General features: G+C 40.7%; 1 protein-coding gene across 1 annotated transcript in view; it reads left to right on the forward strand.

Moving 5' to 3' along the window:
- The window catches only part of DLC1 (DLC1 Rho GTPase activating protein), a 482,787-nt gene that overhangs the window by 137,780 nt on the left and 325,813 nt on the right, over positions 1 to 19,194 (forward strand). The window contains exon 4 of the mRNA XM_004382791.1: positions 12,893 to 13,033. Within this exon, the coding sequence (XP_004382848.1) occupies positions 12,893 to 13,033 (141 nt within the window). The remainder of the gene's footprint in view (positions 1 to 12,892; positions 13,034 to 19,194) is intronic.

The raw sequence follows: 19,194 nt of genomic DNA on the forward strand, positions 1-19,194 counted from the left end.
GTGTTGAAGTCTCCTTCTACTATTCTGGAGATGTCTATTTCTCTTTTCAGTGCTGTTAGAGTTTGTTTCATGTATTTTGGAGCCCTGTCATTGGGTGCATAGATATTTATTATAGTTATGTCCTCCTGGTGTATTGACCCTTTAATCATTATATAGTGTCCTTCCTTATCCTTTGTGGTGGTTTACTTTAAAGTCCATTTTGTCAGAGATTAATATTGCCACTCCTGCTCTTTTTTGAGTGTTGTTTGCTTGATAATTTTTTTCCCATCCTCTGAGTTTTAGTTTGTTTGTGTCTTTAAGTCTAAGTTGTGTCTCTTGTAGGCAGCATATAGATGGATCATGTTTTTTTTCAATCCATTCTGCCACTCTATGTCTCTTTATTTGTGCGTTAGGCCATTTACATTCATTGTAATTATTGACAGGTATCAGTTTATTGCCGTCATTTTGATGTCTTTTGTGTGTGTGTGTTGTTGGCAGTTTCTTTGTTCTACTTAATTTTCAGTACTGAGTCATTTTTCTTTATGTATTTTCTTTTCATCTTTTTCCCTGTTGTTGATTTTGTATTTGCTGAGTCTTTATGTTTTTCTTGTTTTTTATTTTGACTTGTAGGATTGTTAGTTTCCTTTGTGGTTACCATAATATTTAACCCCTATTTTTCTAAGTTTATACCAATCTTTTATGTCTTTATATCATCTTGACTTCCTCTCCATATGAAAGATCTATGACTACATTTTTTCAGTCCTTCTTTTTTGTTTTAACGTTGTTGTCTTTTACATATTGATGTTTCCATTTCCCTATTTACAGTGTTTTAGCTTTGATTTATTTTTATCTTGGTTGATATCTGCTTGCTTTGTCCTGTGTTCTAGTCTTGGGTTGTTATCTGATGCTATTGATTTTCTAACCAGAAGACTCCCTTTAGTATTTCTTGTAATTTTGGTTTGTTTTTTGCAGATTCCCTAAACTTCTGTTTATCTGTAAATGCCCTCATTTTGCCATCATATTTGAGAGACAGTTTTGCTAGATATGTAATTCTTGACAGGCAATTTTTTCCTTCAAGGCTTTATATATGTCATCCCATTGCCTTCTTGCCTGCATGGTTTCTGCTGAGTAGTCTGAGCTTATTCTTATTGACTTTCCTTTGTAGATGACTTTTCATTTATCCCTAGCTGCTCTTAAAATTCTCTCTTTATCTTTGGTTTTTGCAAGTTTGATTATAATATGTCTTGGTGACTTTCTCTTGGGATCTACCTTGTGTGGGGTTCGATAAGCATCTTGGATAGGTATCTTCTCATCTTTCACGATATCAGGGAAGTTTTCTGCCAACAAATCTTCAATTCTCTCTGTATTTTCTGTTAACCACCCCCCTCCTTGGTACTACAGTCACTGGTAAGTTATTCCTCTTGATAGAGTCCCACATAATTCTCAGGGTTTCTTCATTTTTTTAATTCTTTTATCTGATTTTTCCTCAAAAAGGTTGGTGTCAAGTGCTTTATCTGCAGTCTCACTAATTTTAACTTCTGATGCCTCAATTCTGCTCCTATGACTTTCTATTGAGTTGTCTAATTCTGAAATTTTATTGTTAATCTTCTGGATTTCTGTGTCCATCTCTCTGTGGATTCTTGCAGCCTGTTAAATTTGTCATTATGCTCTTCTATAATCTTTTTAAGTTCCTTTAATTGCTTTGTCTGTATATTCTTTGGATTGTTCTGCATTTTGTCTGATCTCCTTCCTGATATCTTGAAGAGTTCTGTATATTAATCTTTTGTATTCTACCTCCAATAATTCCAAGAAGTTCTCTTCCTCCGAAAGATTTCTTGATTCTTTGTTTTGGGAGCTTGCTGAAGCCATCATGATCTGCCTTTTTATGTGTTTTCATATTGATTGTTGTCCCCAAGCTGTCAATAAGTTATATTTATTTATTTTATGTGTGCTTACTGTGTCCTAGCTTCTTGTTTTGTTTTGTTTTGATGTGCCCAAATAGGCCGCTTGTGTGAGCTAGTTTGATTATTGGCACCTTTGAAGCTCTAATGTCCTGTCACCAGGTGGTTAGATCTGTTACTAGGTATGTGAGCCCAGAAGTTCATTTACTTTTCTTATATGGATTCAGCTTAGGCTTCCAGGTAGTCAGTCACCAAGTCTGTGGTGCAGACTCTCACCTATATTCCTAGATGGGCAGGGGTGATTGGAGCAGGCACATGTATCTGGCTGCAATAGAGGGTGATGTGCTGAGCAAGGCAGGAGACTGATGTCTGTCCCTGCGTGTCTGGGAAGAAAGCATGTCCCTGTTCTCTAGAGCACATAGGTGGGTGGGTTTTGCAGCTGGACTATGGGCACCCAATGCTGTTGGCTGTAGGGACTGGGAGGCACCACTTCTTCTTTGACCCCTATCGCAGGTGGCTAGGTGGTGTGGGTGGAGCCACCAGTCCTACCCACCTACCCCTGATATGGGTATGTGAGGACTTTGCTTAATGGGCAGAGCCGTGTCAAACTTCACAAACCTGCCACTCCACCATATAGCTGATACAGTTGAAGTTATGCTTCAGGTATATAGCCTGTTGTATTGTGCTAATGAGGGCCTATGCTGCTGAAATGGGCCCCCACGGATCTATTCAGGGGTGAAAAGCATTCAGAATCCATGGACCCCTTATGCCTGTGCCTAGGCAAAAGAGCTGTGCCTGCCCTGAGTTCCTGGCTTAGAGGAGCTGACAGATTATTTTTTCCTTGTTTGTTAGTTTGTTCCCTCTCCAAGGCCAGGAGAATGGCTCAGGGTGCATGACGGGTTCTACTTCCTCCCAGAGGACTTGGCAATTGCTGAAGCTGGCCCAGAACCTGGTGCAGAGTTGGGAGGGTGCAGGTAAATGGGAGAGAAGTTCTTCCCAAATGGGGTGTTTTTTGATCCACGCAGTAGGTTACATGCATGTACTTATCTTTTGCCAATTGAGTGCCGCTTTTCACTGGTTCTGGAGGTTTGAGTAGACTCTCCACTGCTTGGTCTCTCCCAATATGGAAAACACATACCAAGCTCCACTGCTTGCCTCACGCCAGCTGATCTGGCCTGCAGGATGCCAGTTCCTGCTGGGTCAGGTCTAGCAACTCCTTGCAGCTTCCGAACTGTCTCTCCCTCCCCCTGCCACTCAGTCCGATTCCTCAACTTTGCCTTTGATGTTCAGGGCTCCTAGATTGTCATGTATAATTGATTCACTTTGTTTTTTGGGTCTTTGTTGTAAGAGGGACCACAGGAAGTGTCTGACTACCTTGTCATCTTGGCCTCAACTCTCCTCTATTGATTTTTGAAGTTGTTAAAGAATTATTCTGACTGTGGGGCAAAATATTTTGAAGTAAACAAACACAATAAAGTGATAGGAAACATTTACTATGTGTAAGGTACTATCCTACGTGCTTTACATGTGTTAACAGAATTACTCTTCACAGCATTTTTCAGTTGTGTAAAAAGCATAGAGAGTATGTCTTAGTGATCTCATGTGCCAGAGCTAAGATACAAACCCAGCAGTCTTACTGCAAAGCCATGTCACTTAACTGCTACACCATGAAGCCTTGTCTAGGTGATTGTGATGGGAATGTGATAGCTTGAACAACAACAACAAAAAGTTAACTAAAAATGGATACATATGAAATTAAATAATTCAGCCTAGAAATCCAGTAGCAATGGAATTTTTGTCTTTGTTCAAAACCTTCTGAATAATCTTTTACTCTCTAGAGTTCATCTCAAATGTTTTCTTTACAGTGACGTCTTCCCCAAAGTCTTCTCCTTCAACTTCGTAAACAGAATCAGTTACTCCCTCTGTGGTGTCACCATAGTGTCTTGGACATACTGTAGTTTTAGCACAAATATAACAGGCAACTAAATGGAGGAAATACAGTCAAGGCCATCTCCTGAAGACCAATGTGAAGAGATAGTCTTGGGTTTTTGTTTTGTTTTTTTTAATGTGTGGCGGGTGTGTTAAAAAAACCAATCTAAACCATTACCATTGAGTCGATTCTGACTCATAGTAACCCTATGAGACAGAGTAGAACTTCCCCATAGGGTTTCCAAGGAGCAGATAGTGAATTCAAACTGCCAAACTTTTGGTTAGCAGCCAAGCTGTTAACCTTACTGCACAACCAGGGCTCCATGGATGGTGTATAGAAGCTTCATATTCATTTTCAACAACATTTTTAAAGCCAGGAATACCCATATTTGTCAGTAGAAGGTACTTAGTACTTCTTTGCCTTTAATTTAGGCCAGGAATTTTTTTCTCTTTAAAAGTTTTCTACCGTGAATTGTTAATAGCTCCTTATCTTTTTAATTTCTCCCCTTCTCTCTATACTGGCAACTTCGTTCAATCCTTCTGTATTTACGAGAAAAGACACAGCCCAGATTTCTGCTGAATACAACTCCATGGGGTTGTCTCCATCTTGGAAAGCAACATAACGCTCACCTGCTAGACATGGTTGTTTGTTGAACGGTAAACGTGAAACAAAACAGGAATTAAGATGGGCAATGATTTTAGGATTTAACTATGTCAACATCTTCTAACCAGTTAACCAACAAGTTGCCGTCCAGTTGATTCCAATTCACGGCAACTCCGTGTATGTCAAAGTAGAACTGTGCTCCATAGGCTTTTCAATGGCTGATTTTTTGGAAGTAGATCCCTACGGCTTTCTTACAAGGCACCTCTGGGTAAACGCAAACTTCCAGCCTTTTGGTTAGCATTCCCGTTTGCACTACCCAGGGACCCCCTACATCTTCTACCTTCGTTTAAATTGTAAGCTGGATTGTATATTACATTCAGTGACTCATGCACCATTGCTGAGCAATCGTTGATTCTGTAAATAAAGATCTGTTTTCTAAGCCCTCAGTTCAATATATTGTTGGAATGGGCGAAATAATACATGGAAAAGTTATAAATGTTGGAGTCTGACATGCCTAGGTTCAAATCCCAGCTCTGTAACTAATGATTTTCTAACTAATGATTTTTTGGGGAGGAATAAATGAAAGAACATATGTAAAATGTATTGCACAGATCTGGCACAGAATACATAATTAAACCAAAAAAAAAAAAAAAACTGTTGCCGTCGAGTTGATTCCAACTCATAGCAACCCTGTCGGACAGAGTAGAACAGCCCCATGGGGTTTCCAAGGAGTAGCTGGTGGATTTGAACTGCCAGCCTTTTGGTTAACAGCCAAGCTCTTAACCACTGAACCACCAGGGTTCCGAGCACATATTTAGTAATTATTAATTCCTTTTTCTTTCTCCTGTCCCTCATACCTCGTGTACTCCCTTACACCAGGAACTGGGGTAAAGATGAATAAGACATACCCTGCAGCCCTCAAAACATCTTTTGTTCTTTCTGTTTTCCTAGGTCATCCCTTGTCCTTTATTCCTGTTCCTTGGTACTTAAAAGCTAATTTTAACATTCTCTCATGATCAGTTTTTCCACAGGCGCTTTCCATTCCTCTTGATAATTGTGCCCTGGAATAAAGGGATTATTATGGTATGATTATGACCTTGATTATCCACCAAGGAGCACTGTCCCAAATTTAGAAGAAAAGCTTCCTCTGCCCCACCCTCCCACTCCACAGTGAATTTACAGTTTATCAGAGATGAAACAGAGATCTTGGTTTGAGATAATTTATGAGAAAATCTGACCTTGAGTTCTAAATATAATAAACAGTATAAAGAATAATGAAGGAGCAGTGGCGTTTCAGTGGTAGAATTCTCTTCCATGCAGGAGATCAGGGTTCCGTTCCTGTCCAATGTACTCCATGCACAGCCACTACCCTTCTATCAATGGAGGCTTGTGTTTTGCTCTGATGCTGAACAGGTTTCAGGAGACCTTCCAGACTAAGACAGACAATGAAGAAAGATGTGCAATCTAGTTCTGAAAATTAGCCAGTGCAAACCCTGTGGATCACAATAGTCCGATCCGCAACTGATCATGAGGATGATGCAGGACCCAACAGCTTTTCCTTCCCTTGTGCGTGGGGTTGCTACGAGTCACTGGCCACTCGACAGCAGCTGACAACAATAACAGGAAGAAAAATAAAAGCTGAAGTCATTAAGAATGACTTTAAGAAAAAAACTTAAAATAAGAGTAGAAACAAAGATATGATAATATAAAGGTATAACTAGATAGAGTCCTACAAGTTGGCTATAACTTGGAATCACCACAGACCACAGGCAAGGGTCTGGTTTTCTCCTTTGCAGTCCAAGCACCCACAGCATGCCAGTCTTTTCAAGCTGGCTAATGGTAGCCAATCTCAGAGGATAGCATGGGGTGGAGAAGAAGACTGTCGTATTTACTGAGCATATACCTTTATATATGTTACCTTATTGTAAAAACAGCTTGGAGGTGGAGTCTGACTTCCTCCAACCCCACAAGGCTGATTCCCATGAAGCGAAAGCCAGACACGCCTCCTCTCTCTGCCATCTTTACCAATTCCGACACCAACAGTCCGTCCCACAGCACTCTCTACTTCTCTGCTAGGTTTGATTATTCACTGCAGTGGCCACACAGAACTCACAGACCACACTCACGATTATGGGGTTTATTAGGAAAATAACAGTTATAATTCAGGCTCAGGAACACTCAGGATGCAGTTCTTCCATCAGGACAGCCTCCTTCAGCTATGCTGTCAGGCACGCCTCTCCCTGGCCCGCGGCATCTGCCCAAAGGCACTCAGCTTTCACTCTCCAAGGGCCGGAAAGCCCACCGCGTCGTCTCTTGCTGCTGGGTCTCTGCTGCCAGGTCTCTCCTGCTGGTCTCTCCTTCCTTGGTGGTGGTGAGCTCTTCTTTCTCTTGGTCTCCTGCTTCCAGGAGCTTTTCAGTGCAGGGATCCCAGGTCCAAAGGATGCACTCTCTGCTCCTGGCTGTTCTTTCTTGGTGCTGGGATTCTCCTCTCTGCTCTGGAATTGGCTCTCTTTTATGGCAAAACTAACCAGTCCTCTTGGTGGGCCACAATTGCCCTATCACACAATCCAGCCCAATCATCTGGGTGGGAATTACAAGTCCATGGCTAGAAAGGCCATACAAAAATAATCAATCGCATTGCACTTATTTATCCTCTTGACAATTTGAAAATGAGAAACCTAAGCTTCAAACAGGATGAGTAGTTTACCTAGGGTCACACAGATGGTGAATGGCAAAAATTAGATTCACTTCCACTTCTGTCAAACTCCAAAGCCCATGCTCTTTCTGCTCTATGATAAGCCTTCCCAAGATGCAAATGGTGCATTCACAATGGGATAAGTACCGTTTCTAGAACCAGAATATCCTTGCCTGATATTCAGGCTATTTTCTGCCAATATCAAGGCATTTTTAAAGTTGAGGTACTTGTCTGGTTTTGAGTCAACATGTAATCCAGGGGAAATTGATAATCTCTTGGCATAGTTCATCCATGCCATATAGAAGTTGAGGAAACATGGGGCCAGCACCACTTCACTCCCTGTAATTTGGCCCCCAACACTGTTCTACAGTATTCTGTGTCTCCTTGGACCTTCTCTCATTTCCCAAGGCAACTCTTAAAAAATTTTACTCTTCTCCCACAATCCATACCCCAATTTTTGCAATCTGTGTTTTAGCAAACAGCCTTGACTTCCTCGTCACAGAGGAAGTGAACAGGAATTCCCAGTGCCGTATCTGCAAATAGCTGTAGGTGCTCCTTTCCTTTGTCTTTCCTCCTTCCTATGTCAACAAAGGGGCGTTGCTCCTGCAATCTAAAGCTCGTATCTCTGTCTCTGCCTCATTCTCATTCCCTCCCACACCTGACTTTGCTCCACCAATTATTTACACTCTCTCAGAGGCATGGTGGCACAGTGGTTAAGAACTTGGCTGCTAACCAAAAGGTTGGCGGTTCGAATCCACCAGTCATTCCTTGGAAACCTTCTGTTCTGTAGGGACGCTATGAGTCAGAATCGACTTGATGGCAATGGGTTCTATTCCTATTAGTTCTTTGCCTTTTGCTCTTTAGGAAAGACACATGCTGCAGATTCTCTACACCTACCTTCTCAATAAGTCCTTCCTTGTGGCACAAGGGTTTGCGATCAGTTAATAACCTAAAGGTTGGTGGTTCAAACCCACACAGCGGCACCAGGAAAGAAAGGCCTGGCAATCTGCTTCCAGAAAGATTACAGCCAAGAAAGTCCTATGAAGCAGTTCTACTCTGTAACATATGGGGTCACCATGAGTCAGAATTGACTGCACGGCAATGGGTTAATTAAGTAAAACCTGGTTTTTTAGTGTATAAGGCCATAAGGGGGTGGATGGATAAGAGAGCTAGTTGTTCTTTTTAATTGCAGACAACTAATAAAAACAAAAACAAAACATTTCCCTTGATCTTCTTCTGGGTACTACCCTGTCACTCCTTCTTTTAAGAGTCAAGCTTTAGTCTCCTCTTGACCTAGTATTCATTCGTTGATGTAATTCTTAGCTATTGCTGCGTCATTTCTCCACAGCCCGTCTGGTGTACTCACCGTCTCCTATCTGACAAGTTCAGTAGTAATTCCTCAGTCTTTGGCTGTAGCATTTGATGCTGTTGACCACCTTCGCCTGCTTGACTTACTGCTCCCTTGGTGTCTTAGTCATCTAGTGCCACTGTAACAGAAATACCACAAGTGGATGGCTTTAACAAAGAGAAATTTATTCTTTCATAGTCTAGGAGGCTAGAAGTCCAAATTCAGGGTGCCAGCTCCAAGGGAAGGCTTTCTATCTCTGTCAGCTCTGGAGGAAGGTCCTCGTCATCAATCTTCCCTTGGTCTAGGAGCTTCTCTGCGCAGGGACCCCAGGTCCAAAGGACGCTGTCTACTCCTGGCACTACTTTCTTGGTGATATGAGATCCCCCTGTCTCTCTGCTCGCGTCTCTCTTTTATATCTCAAAAGAGATTGACTCAAGATACAGCCTAATCTTGTAGATTGAGTCCTGCTTCATTAACATAACTGCCTCTAGTCCTGCTCATTAACACCGTAGAGGTTAGGATTTACTACACATAGGAAAATCACATCAGATGACAAAATGGTGTATAATCACACAGTACTGGCAACCATGGCCTAGCCGGGTTGACACACATTTTTAGGGGACACAATTCAATCCATAACACTTGGTTTCTGGAACCCCTCCTGGTTAGTTTCCTAACAATTCCATCTGCTGTCATCTCACTTCTGTGTAATCTACCCATCATACTCCCATCAGAGTTGTTCTTTTAAAATGTTAAGGGTGATCATGTTACTTTCTGCTCAGAATTCACCAGTGACTCCTCATTACCTTCTTGACCCTTTCTTAGCGTAGCATATAAGCCCTCCATGTACTGGTTCTTGCCAAGATAACCCAGCACATCTCCCAGCACGCCCACACAGCCCCCTAGATCCATTACTGCAAACCAACAGCAGTGGTGTAAATGCACTATGTTGTCTCACAACACACACTTTGAACAAAGATCTGCCTCTGGTGCCTGTCTCCCATTCAGCCTGCAGGAAAACTGTGACTTTTTTTTTCTCAGAACCTAGATCAGGTTTCTTCTTGATAGTGAGTAGCCCATTGGAGCTGACCACCCCTTCCTTCATGCCACAACTGTACTGCGTGCACACGTCTACTATAGCACATGCCACCCCAGGTTCCTTACCACAGTGGGGGCTCCTCTGGGGTCTTTGTCTCCTCATTGCCTGCGACAGTGGAAGGCATATGGTAACAGTGATGAATGAAGCATTGTGGGACGACAGACAGTGGAAGGCATATGGTAACAGTGATGAATGAAGCATTGTAGGACGACAGTGTCGAGGGTGAATTACAGAAGACAGAGGTGAGTTGCAGAGAGATTATTAGGTGGCAATAGTAATGGTGATCCGGGGCTTACTAACCACTTAGTTTGGGTATGGGAGCAGTGAAGAAGAAAAGGAAGACATTGATGTGAAGGATCCTGAGAGAAGCGTGCGTGTGAGCAAACAGAGGAAAGAAAATAAAATACTAATCTAGATGAAGAAACCCTAGACAGGTTTATGCTGACGTACGTATTCGTGGCCCTGCTTCAATCACTCATTTTGTTGTGTTTTGGGTCCCCATCAAAATAGCGTGGTGATTTCATTGGGAGATTGGACTCTGGGGTCGGCAGACCTGGATTTTAATGCCAACCCTGCCACAGAGTGTGACTTTGGCCAGATTACTTACCTGAAGCCTTGGCTTCAACATCTCCCAAGTGATGAGAATGCCTTCCACATGGGGTTAGTGAGCATTGAGCAGATAATGGTTGTCAAGTATTGTCTGTGAAAGATTAAAAGCACAAAATGTGGTACATTTTTAAAATTTATTATTTCGGCTCAGAAGCATCGGATGCTTAGAAAAAGCAAGATTACCTTGTCATTCACCTAGGCAAATCATAAACAGGAAAATGAAATTAATGCAAAGGACTTCTGACATACATAAATGTCAAATATAAATGGCTTATAAATTACCTGCAATTTATGACTATCCATTAGGTGTTTATAAATTACCTGATATTTATGACTATTTGATGTTGATTCACTTGGAAATTTTAATGAAACTTATTTTTCTTAAAATAAAATGTTTTTTATCTTTTCTACGCCCCCTCCCCCCCAAAAATAGACAGCTCCTTATTTGAAATCACTGAGGACATGATAAATTTTGTTAGAGTTACATATTTTACACCCAGAGACACAGACACTAGTTTCTATACTTATTATCATTGTTCATGTCAACTGTACCCTTCCAACTGGAGAAAATTTAGTTCCAATATTCTTGGTGATTTATAATTTCATAGCAGAAACTATTAAACCACTTCTATTATGAGCACTAAGGAAGAAGAGATACTAATATTAATCCAGTTGTTATTTCATAAAACCATATTTAGTGAGCATGTTCTGTGTACCAGACACTATTCTAAGTACTGGGGATATAGAAGTGAACAAGACAAGTGAAATTCCTGCTCTTGTGACACAGATTTTAATAGAGGGAGACAGACAAGTCTTAGAAAAAGAGATGAATAGATACAGACAGACAGACAGGTAGGTAGGTAGGTAGACAGATGGATGATGGATGGTTGGATGATGGGTGGATATAATTGATTGATGGTAGATAAACAAGGTAATAAGCTTGTGAAATAGAGCGGAAGGCTGCTGTGGATGTTGAAGGATAGAAATTACTTGGGCCTGAATTGTCAATAAATGTTTCTCTAAGCCCCTTTACTCGTTGCCTTCGAGTCAATTTGTCTCACAGTGACCCTATAGGACGGAGTAGAACTGCCCCCATAGTATTTCCAAGGCTGTAATCTTTAAGGAAGTGTATTGCCACATCTTTCTCCTGTGGAGCAGCTGGTGGGTTCCAACCATTGACCTTTTGGTTAGCAGTGAACTGAGGCCTGAATGACAAGAGGGGTCAGCAAAAGGAAATTCTGGGGCAGAGCTTCGTGTATTAGAACTGAAAAACATCCAGTATGGCTGGAGCATCTAACAACCAAGGGAAAGTTAGAGCATAAGGTTAGAGAGTCGGGGTGCAGGGTATATATAAGATTAGCAAGTCAGGGTGCAGGGTGTATATAAGGTTAGAGAGTTGGGGTGCAGGGTGTATATAAGGTTAGAGAGTCAGGGTGCAGGGCATATATAAGGTTAGAGAGTGAGGATGCAGGGTGTACATAAGGTTAGAGAGTCGGGGTGCAGGGCATGTGACATTTCACCGTATGGACCATGGTGAAAAAGTTCCAAATGTAGAAAGGGTAGACAGAGAACTATTGGAGCCATACTTTTCTCAGGCTGGAATTGTAGAGTAAGTGCTCTTAGCGTATGCTCCCTCCCCTCTACCTCTCATCCCTCCTTCCCTCAGTGCTCACAGACCACGTGTAGCACAAAGGGCATTTGGTAAATCAGATGCACAGCCTTTGGAGAGCTTGCGTTCACTCAGCAGAAAAGGCTTGGCTGCATACTGCATACTAAGAATACATAGTGATAGTAATAATAACAATATTTATAATAATGGCTAGCAGTTATTGAAAATTACTACATGCCAATTACATGCACTTTGCATACAATTGTTGTTGTTATGAGGTGCCATCAAGTCAATTCTGACCCAGAGTAGAACTGCCCCCTAGGGTTTTCTGGGCTGTAATCTTTGAGGAAGTAGACTGCTAGGTCTTTCTCCCTTGGAGCCACTGGATGGGTTCGAACCACCAGTCTTTTGGTTAGCAGCCAAGTGCTTAACCATTGGTGAGACCAGTGCTCCTTTTGCGTATAACAGCTCACCTAATCCCCATGAGACTCTATGAGAGCCTGCTATTATTATACCCATTTTCAAATGAGGAAATCAGTTCACACAGGACAGAGCAAATCCTTGCCTTCCATAACCTAGAGTTCATTTGATAGAAAGACATTTGAACCAGGTGATTCTGGCCACTGTGGTAGACGTCACCATGGAGGTCTAATGAGCAGAAAGACAGTGCGGTGAGAAGTGAGAATTGTCTTCTCACTGGACACCCCCGCTGTTCCTGTGAGGAAGTCTGGGTAGCACGGTGTTGCCTGGGGGTGTTAAGTGAGTTGCTTGAGGTCACACAGGAATCAGTCTAGTGGTGTCTATGGGCTGCCTTTCGATTCTTTCTCCAGTTCCCTAGCTAGCTACACTACTGCCTTTCCAGTTCAGAGTAAGCTGTTAAATTACCACAATAGTACATTCCTATCAAGTAGTTTTATTTTAAGAGGAGCCGCTGAAGAGTACAGTTTTTATTACACAATAATGCATGATTACAGGTGGCATGTTCATGTCAGTTGTCAGCAACTGGTTAGTGTGTCCATGTGCGTCGGGGGAAAGGTGGGGTGCTGGTGCCGGGGAAAGGGGCTGGCGTAGGGAACATTGGCATGCTCTTTTTTATCAAAGCATTTTTTTTTTTAATAGGATCTGGAATCAGGATCTGAAAGTGGAGCAGATACCATTTCACTAAATCAGACACAAATAAATGTGTCTTCTACCACGGAGTCGGCTGTCCTCCCACCTCCCACCCCAGCTGCCAACTCTGGAACCAAACCCAAGGCGATGGTAAGTGGTAAATGATCACAGTCCGGCTCAGCTGGTAAGTGCTGATGCGCATCAGGTGAGAGTTGGTGTCTCATCCAGTCACTATAGAAGAAGTATTCTTAGAGTCTTAGCTGCAGTGACATCGTAATAGCTAATGAGGTGCAACCCTAGAAATGTACGATTTATTTAGTAAATGATAATAACACAAGTACCTCACCAAAACAGGTCATGGATCCAGAATTATCCAACATATGACAATTATATTTTGTTACTGGATGCCCAGAGCTTTAAAGAATCAGGAGTGTAAAATCTGGGGATGGCCCTCCCTGCATTATTATCCTGTCCACACCACTTACCAGTTGTTTGACCTTGGGAAATTTCCTCGATGGATGGATGGATGGATGGATGGGTAGATACAGAGATGTAGGTACATGTATATATTAATATATATGTATATACACACACATATATATACCATAAATTTTCTGGTGACATTAAAAGACAAACCACATGTAAAGTGCTTAGTGAAACATTTGGCACAGAATAAGTCCTGAAGAAAATTATTATTATTATTATGTTGCTTCATAGACATTACAGATGCTACCAAAACAAATCAAAAGGGGCTTATTTACCACATGGGATAGTATAACATGGTCTTGTGAATAAAAGATATTTTCCTTTAAGTAAAAAGTTGAAATGCAACAGGAAAGCAGCATTTGACTGTAAAAGATAACATTTATGGAGGAAGTAATTATTACTTCTAACACCTAAAGTTGTGGAAGCTCCAAAATAACCATTCCTAGCTGAGTGAAAGTCACAGTGTCATACTATTTTTAAATGCCCATGTTAGCTTCACACAGAGAAGTAAGTTTGGATTGCTTGCTTGCCTGCCTTTAAAATAAAAGACACCTCTGAAATAAAAATCAAAAGAGAAAATTCTGAAGTTCAAACATGTTAAGTTGTTGTAATAGCAGAAGAGTGAAAACGTATCGTTTAAATCACATATATGCTCTAAACTCAGACCTTAATATTTACATAGAAATTAAATTCTCTGTTATTAATGTCTAGAATATTTTTAATGGAATAAACATTTATTGAACACCTAGTGCATACCATTCCTTACTCTAGATGAAGAAAGACTCAGAGAGGATAAAACGTATTCTGTCTTTAAAAGCAGCTTACAGTCTTGCAAAGGGGAGCAGACGTGTAGACAGTGAAATGCAATGAAATGCTATATAGGGGATGGTAAACCAGGAAAAAACCAAACCCACTGCCTTCACGTCAACTCCAACTCATAGTGACCCTGTAGGACAGGGTAGAACTGCCCCATAGGGTTTCCAAGGCTGTCATCTTTACAGAGGAGCCCTGGTGGCACGGTGGTGAAAGCCCTAGGATGCTAATCAAAAGGTTGGTGGTTTGAGCCCACCAGCTGCTTGGCTGGAGAATGATATGGCAGTTGGCTTCCATAAAGATTCACAGCCTTGGAAACCCTATGGGGCAGTTTTACTCTGTCCTATAGGGTCGCTGTGAGTCAGGACTAGACTGGAGGCAATGGTTTTTGTTTGTTTGTTTTTGAATCTTTGTGGAAAAGACTGCCACGTCTTTCTCCTGCTGAGCGGCTGGTGGGTTTGAACCACTGACCTTTTGGTTAGGTGCCAAGGGCTTCACCACTGTGCCACCAGGGCTCCTGTGAGGGATGGTAGTGGTGCGTATGTTGGGAATCTGACGAACCGACAAAGACTTGGGGTGCACTGCAAAAACAGGGCCAAAAATAATGTGTGCCAGCAGTCTGACGGCGATGAAATGCTGCTCTTCTTTTTCGTAACGGGTAATGAAGGTTAACATGCACAATTAAAATAGGAAATCTGATCATCTCATTTATCACATGATTTTTGGAGAAAAGATAAAACCTTCTCAACATTTTTAACTTGAGGGTTTCGAGAATCATAGGAGCACTGGTTTTTGAACATTGAGAGTAGGCGTGGGGCTCACATGTCAAAGCAAAGGAGAAAAGAAGGTTCATTCACTGTTAAAAGGTCTTTCTCTTTTAATTCACTTTTTAAAGGATTTGCTGGCATCCTGCTGAGCATCATGCCACCCTCATGTTTGCTCTATGTCCATCTTTATGTAGAACGATTACCGTTGGCATCCATTGTTCTTCTCTTAGAACATACATATTTTAGCCGTGATTACCTTATAATTTGTAACAGTTTGTACAACTGTCTGAGTAGTGCTTGGCCTTTCTTCAATACCCCCGTGTTTGCATATATAGCCAATACAGATACATAGAAATATGTACATATTTTTATGGTAACCATGTTCAATAAAGCTTTTGAATGAAAAACATAAAACTTTCAGTTCTCTCGGGATTTTGATCCCATAGAGTAACAGAGTCTTCCTTCAGATCTCTCATATTTTGCCACATCAGTTGTCCAAAATATTTATCCCACAGGTGCTACCGAGAAATACTGAAACCAATTCTTGAGCAGAAAAATACTTTTTCATGTACCCCACATCAGATGTTTACTGATGAGTTGTCAGCGTTGAATAAGATGGGGTGTGAGTGTTTATCCAGCACCTCTCATATGACTTATTGCCTGGGAGTACAATCACAGCTTTGTATGTGAACCGCAACTCATTAGCCAATGAGCAGTGAACATCACTATGCAGGTGTCTTCCAAATGCAATATTCCACTTCAAGGCAACCGAAATATGCGTTACCCATCTTGGCCAGTTCCACAGGTAGAGTTAGACACCTGTACACGCAGCTCTCTCCAGCTCCTGAAGTATAATTTCGTAGAATTCTCTAGCAGATCACAAAAGCTACCCAGAAAGAAACAGTCCACTGTCAAAAGCAACTGACAAGAATATGGCCGATAAAACGTAGCTTGCAAAATGAACTCCTTTTGTTTGGGGGAGAAGGATTGTTTCAATTTGTGTGTGTACATTTAATTTTTTTTGTTTGTTTGTTTTTCCTTGGTGCTGTTATTCTTTTGAGTACTGCCTTTTTTATTACAGTTTGAAAATAATTGTTAGGCCATGAATCAGCTGTATGTTTTTTGTTTTTTTAATTATTGTTCCTGGGTTGGAATGTTAGACCAAAGAATTTTACTGGTTTTGAGATTAAACAGACATATGTCATAGTCTGGCTATGTGAAAAGACAGAAAATTCTAGTATTCTGCTGAAGAGTTATTTTAACCATGAACTAAACTTTCAGATTTACAATGAAGTAGAAGCATGAATTTTTAAAAACACCTATTTAACACCTTCGCCTGTAATGAACTAACTCTGCCCCATAATGCCACATTTTTAAAGAACGTTAACTTTCATTTCAGAATGATTTAATCCTGCTTTGGATTTCCTCCTGTGAAATCTATCTATAACGGTGACTACCTACCACAAATATTTGGTTTTCCCTTTGTGTGGAAGGTCTTTGGGTATCCAACTGCCTATTTTTCAATAAAGTTTCTTCTTTCAAATGTATTATTAGAATGGGACCAGTGAGTAATCTCCAGAGTTTTTCTAAATGCTGTGTGTGCATGATGCTGAAAATTAAATCTAAAAGTAGATTTCTGAGATGTATTTCACACAAAATGAAGAGGTAAAAAAGCAGATTATTTGCCGTTAAACAATTGATTAGAAAAAAATGAGAGGCCTGGTGCTTCATGGCAAGAAATTCATCAATTTCTCTCCAAAACTCTGTATTTTTTCCCCCTTGGAAACAATCTCATAATGCCTTTCATACTAGACAACCCGTGAGTAGTTACATCATTTTATATAAAATGCTTTGTTTGCTTGTAGAATGATATATGGATATCACTCTGTCCATGACAACTTCAGTTGTTCCTGTGTTAATTAATAGAGGGTTTCTACATGGAAGATTTTAAAGCCTGGCACTAAAATGTCAGGGGTTTCTTGTTCTTGTTGTTCCTAAAGATACTTATAAACGTAGGTGTTCATTAAATCACTATTAATCGTACGTTTATGAAAAAAGATACCAAACTCCAGATAACAATAAAACAGCATATTTTATTTGCAGATAAGCAACTGGAGGGACAGGGAGAAGCTATCATTCTGCTGTGTAGAGTAACAGAGAGTATCCTTAAAAGAATTAAATGTTTTTAATTTAGTCTAAGCTCCCCACATCAACAGGAAAACCCTTTAGACACCTTGTCATAGAGAGACTGCTAATAATGAGACCCTCAATCATTTGGGCCTGATTGGGACACAGCTATCCAAAGCAGCTTTGAGTATAACCTAAACTATCTACAGGAACTTTGGAGTGGATTGACATTCATATCAGAATGTATTGATACTGGAGTTACAAAATAACCCTTTTATTGAAGACACCAAAAACAGCATAAATTCTTAACCTTCAAAATTTGTAATTGCTATAGGGTGAAATGGCCAATACCAGCCCATTTCAGCTCATTAATGCCTAGAATATCGATGTTTATGTGTTCCATTTCATTTTTGACAATTTCCAATTTTCCTAGATTCCATGTTCCTATTATTAATGGATATTTGCAGCTATTTCTTCTCATTTTGAGTTGTTCCATCATTTTCAATTGCCTCATATGCTTGTGAAAGCTGGGCAATGGATAAGGAAAACTGAAGAAGAATTGACACCTTTGAATTATGGTGTTGGCAAAGAATATTGAAGGTACTATGGACTTCCAAAAGAACAAACAAATCTATTTTGGAAGAAGTACAGCCAGAATGCTCCTCAGAAACAAACATGGGTGAGACTTCGTCTCATATACTTTGGACATGTCATCAAGAGGGATCAGTCCCTGGAGAAGGACATCAGCTTGGTAAAGTAGAGGGTCAGTGAAAAAAAGGAAGACCTTCAACGAGATGGATTGACACAGTGGCTGTCACAATGGGCTCAAGCATAGCAAAGATTGTGGGGATGGTGCAGGACCAGGCTGTGTTTCATTCTGTTGTACACAGGGTTGCTATGAGTCAGAACCGGATCGACGGCGCCGAACAGCAACAGCAGCGTAGGGTGTTAAAGGACAGACTGGTATTCTTCCCAGGTCAAGCTGGCAACAGTACTGTAGCTATAATTCCACAGATTGAATATGCCCTAATCTTTTGATCGTTACTACCAAAATGGAGATCAGACAGATGAGTGGGAATAATCAAGAGCTTGTGGAGGGCCAGGAGCCAAAGGCTGGCAGAATGACGCCCAGCCGGAGACAGCCAGTTCTTTTTGAGAGTGGTTTGTAACAAATCCCATCTAATGGCTGCTAGAGGATGGCCAGATAAAGCCTTGAGATTATGTCCTGCCTGGTGAATTCATGATGCTCTAGATGGCTTTAAAAAAAAAAAAAGACTCCAATGCCATTGTCAACCTGATATTTTAGCTGCTTTTACTGAGAATTCCAAAAGCTTCAGGGCCAATCTAATCATTGTTGAAGAAAAAAAAAAAAAGTCTCCCAATAGGCCCTCTAAGCCATAACTGTTTATACTGTGGTGTTTTAATTAGACACTTACATACAGTCAATAATTTCCATCCCTCTGTTGTGACAGAAGGGAACAGTCATTTTCTGGCCTCACATTCCGTAGTCAATACTGTTGTCCTCCCTAAGGAACATAAATGATTTGAGGTGGGGACAAAAGGAGGGAAATGACAACTCTGTAAGACTGTTGGAATTATGTTGTATTTAATGAATGTTATTAAATTTTAAATCATTTAAAAACAGGATCTCATTTCCCTTTTTTATACCCAATGAGATATGGTCTAATTTACATTGCTCTTGAAATTGCCAATGTATATGTTTGGTCACTGTGCACGTAAGAATGATAAATTATCACTCCTGCTATTTCTGTGAATATAGAGCTAAACCTGGTAAAAGCAGAGACTACAGGAATATGAGCTTTAGGAAAGCTTCAGATGTTTTAGCCTGGTTATAATCATGGAGAAAATCATTTTCTACCTATGTAATAATAATATCAAGAATAAAAAGACAACAACAAAAAGACAAACAACCCAATCAAAACATGGGCAAAGATAAAAAAAAAAAAAAAAAAAAAAAACATAGACATAGCACTGGAATAGGTACTCCTCCAGAGTTGATATTTGAATGGCCAAAAGATGCTCAACGTCATTAGTCATTAGTGAAATGCAAATCAGAAGTACAATGAGATACTACTTTGGGCCCACTACAATGGACAT

Source organism: Trichechus manatus, unplaced genomic scaffold, assembly GCF_000243295.1.
Source record: "Trichechus manatus latirostris isolate Lorelei unplaced genomic scaffold, TriManLat1.0 scaffold00099, whole genome shotgun sequence".
Classification (NCBI taxonomy): domain Eukaryota; kingdom Metazoa; phylum Chordata; class Mammalia; order Sirenia; family Trichechidae; genus Trichechus; species Trichechus manatus.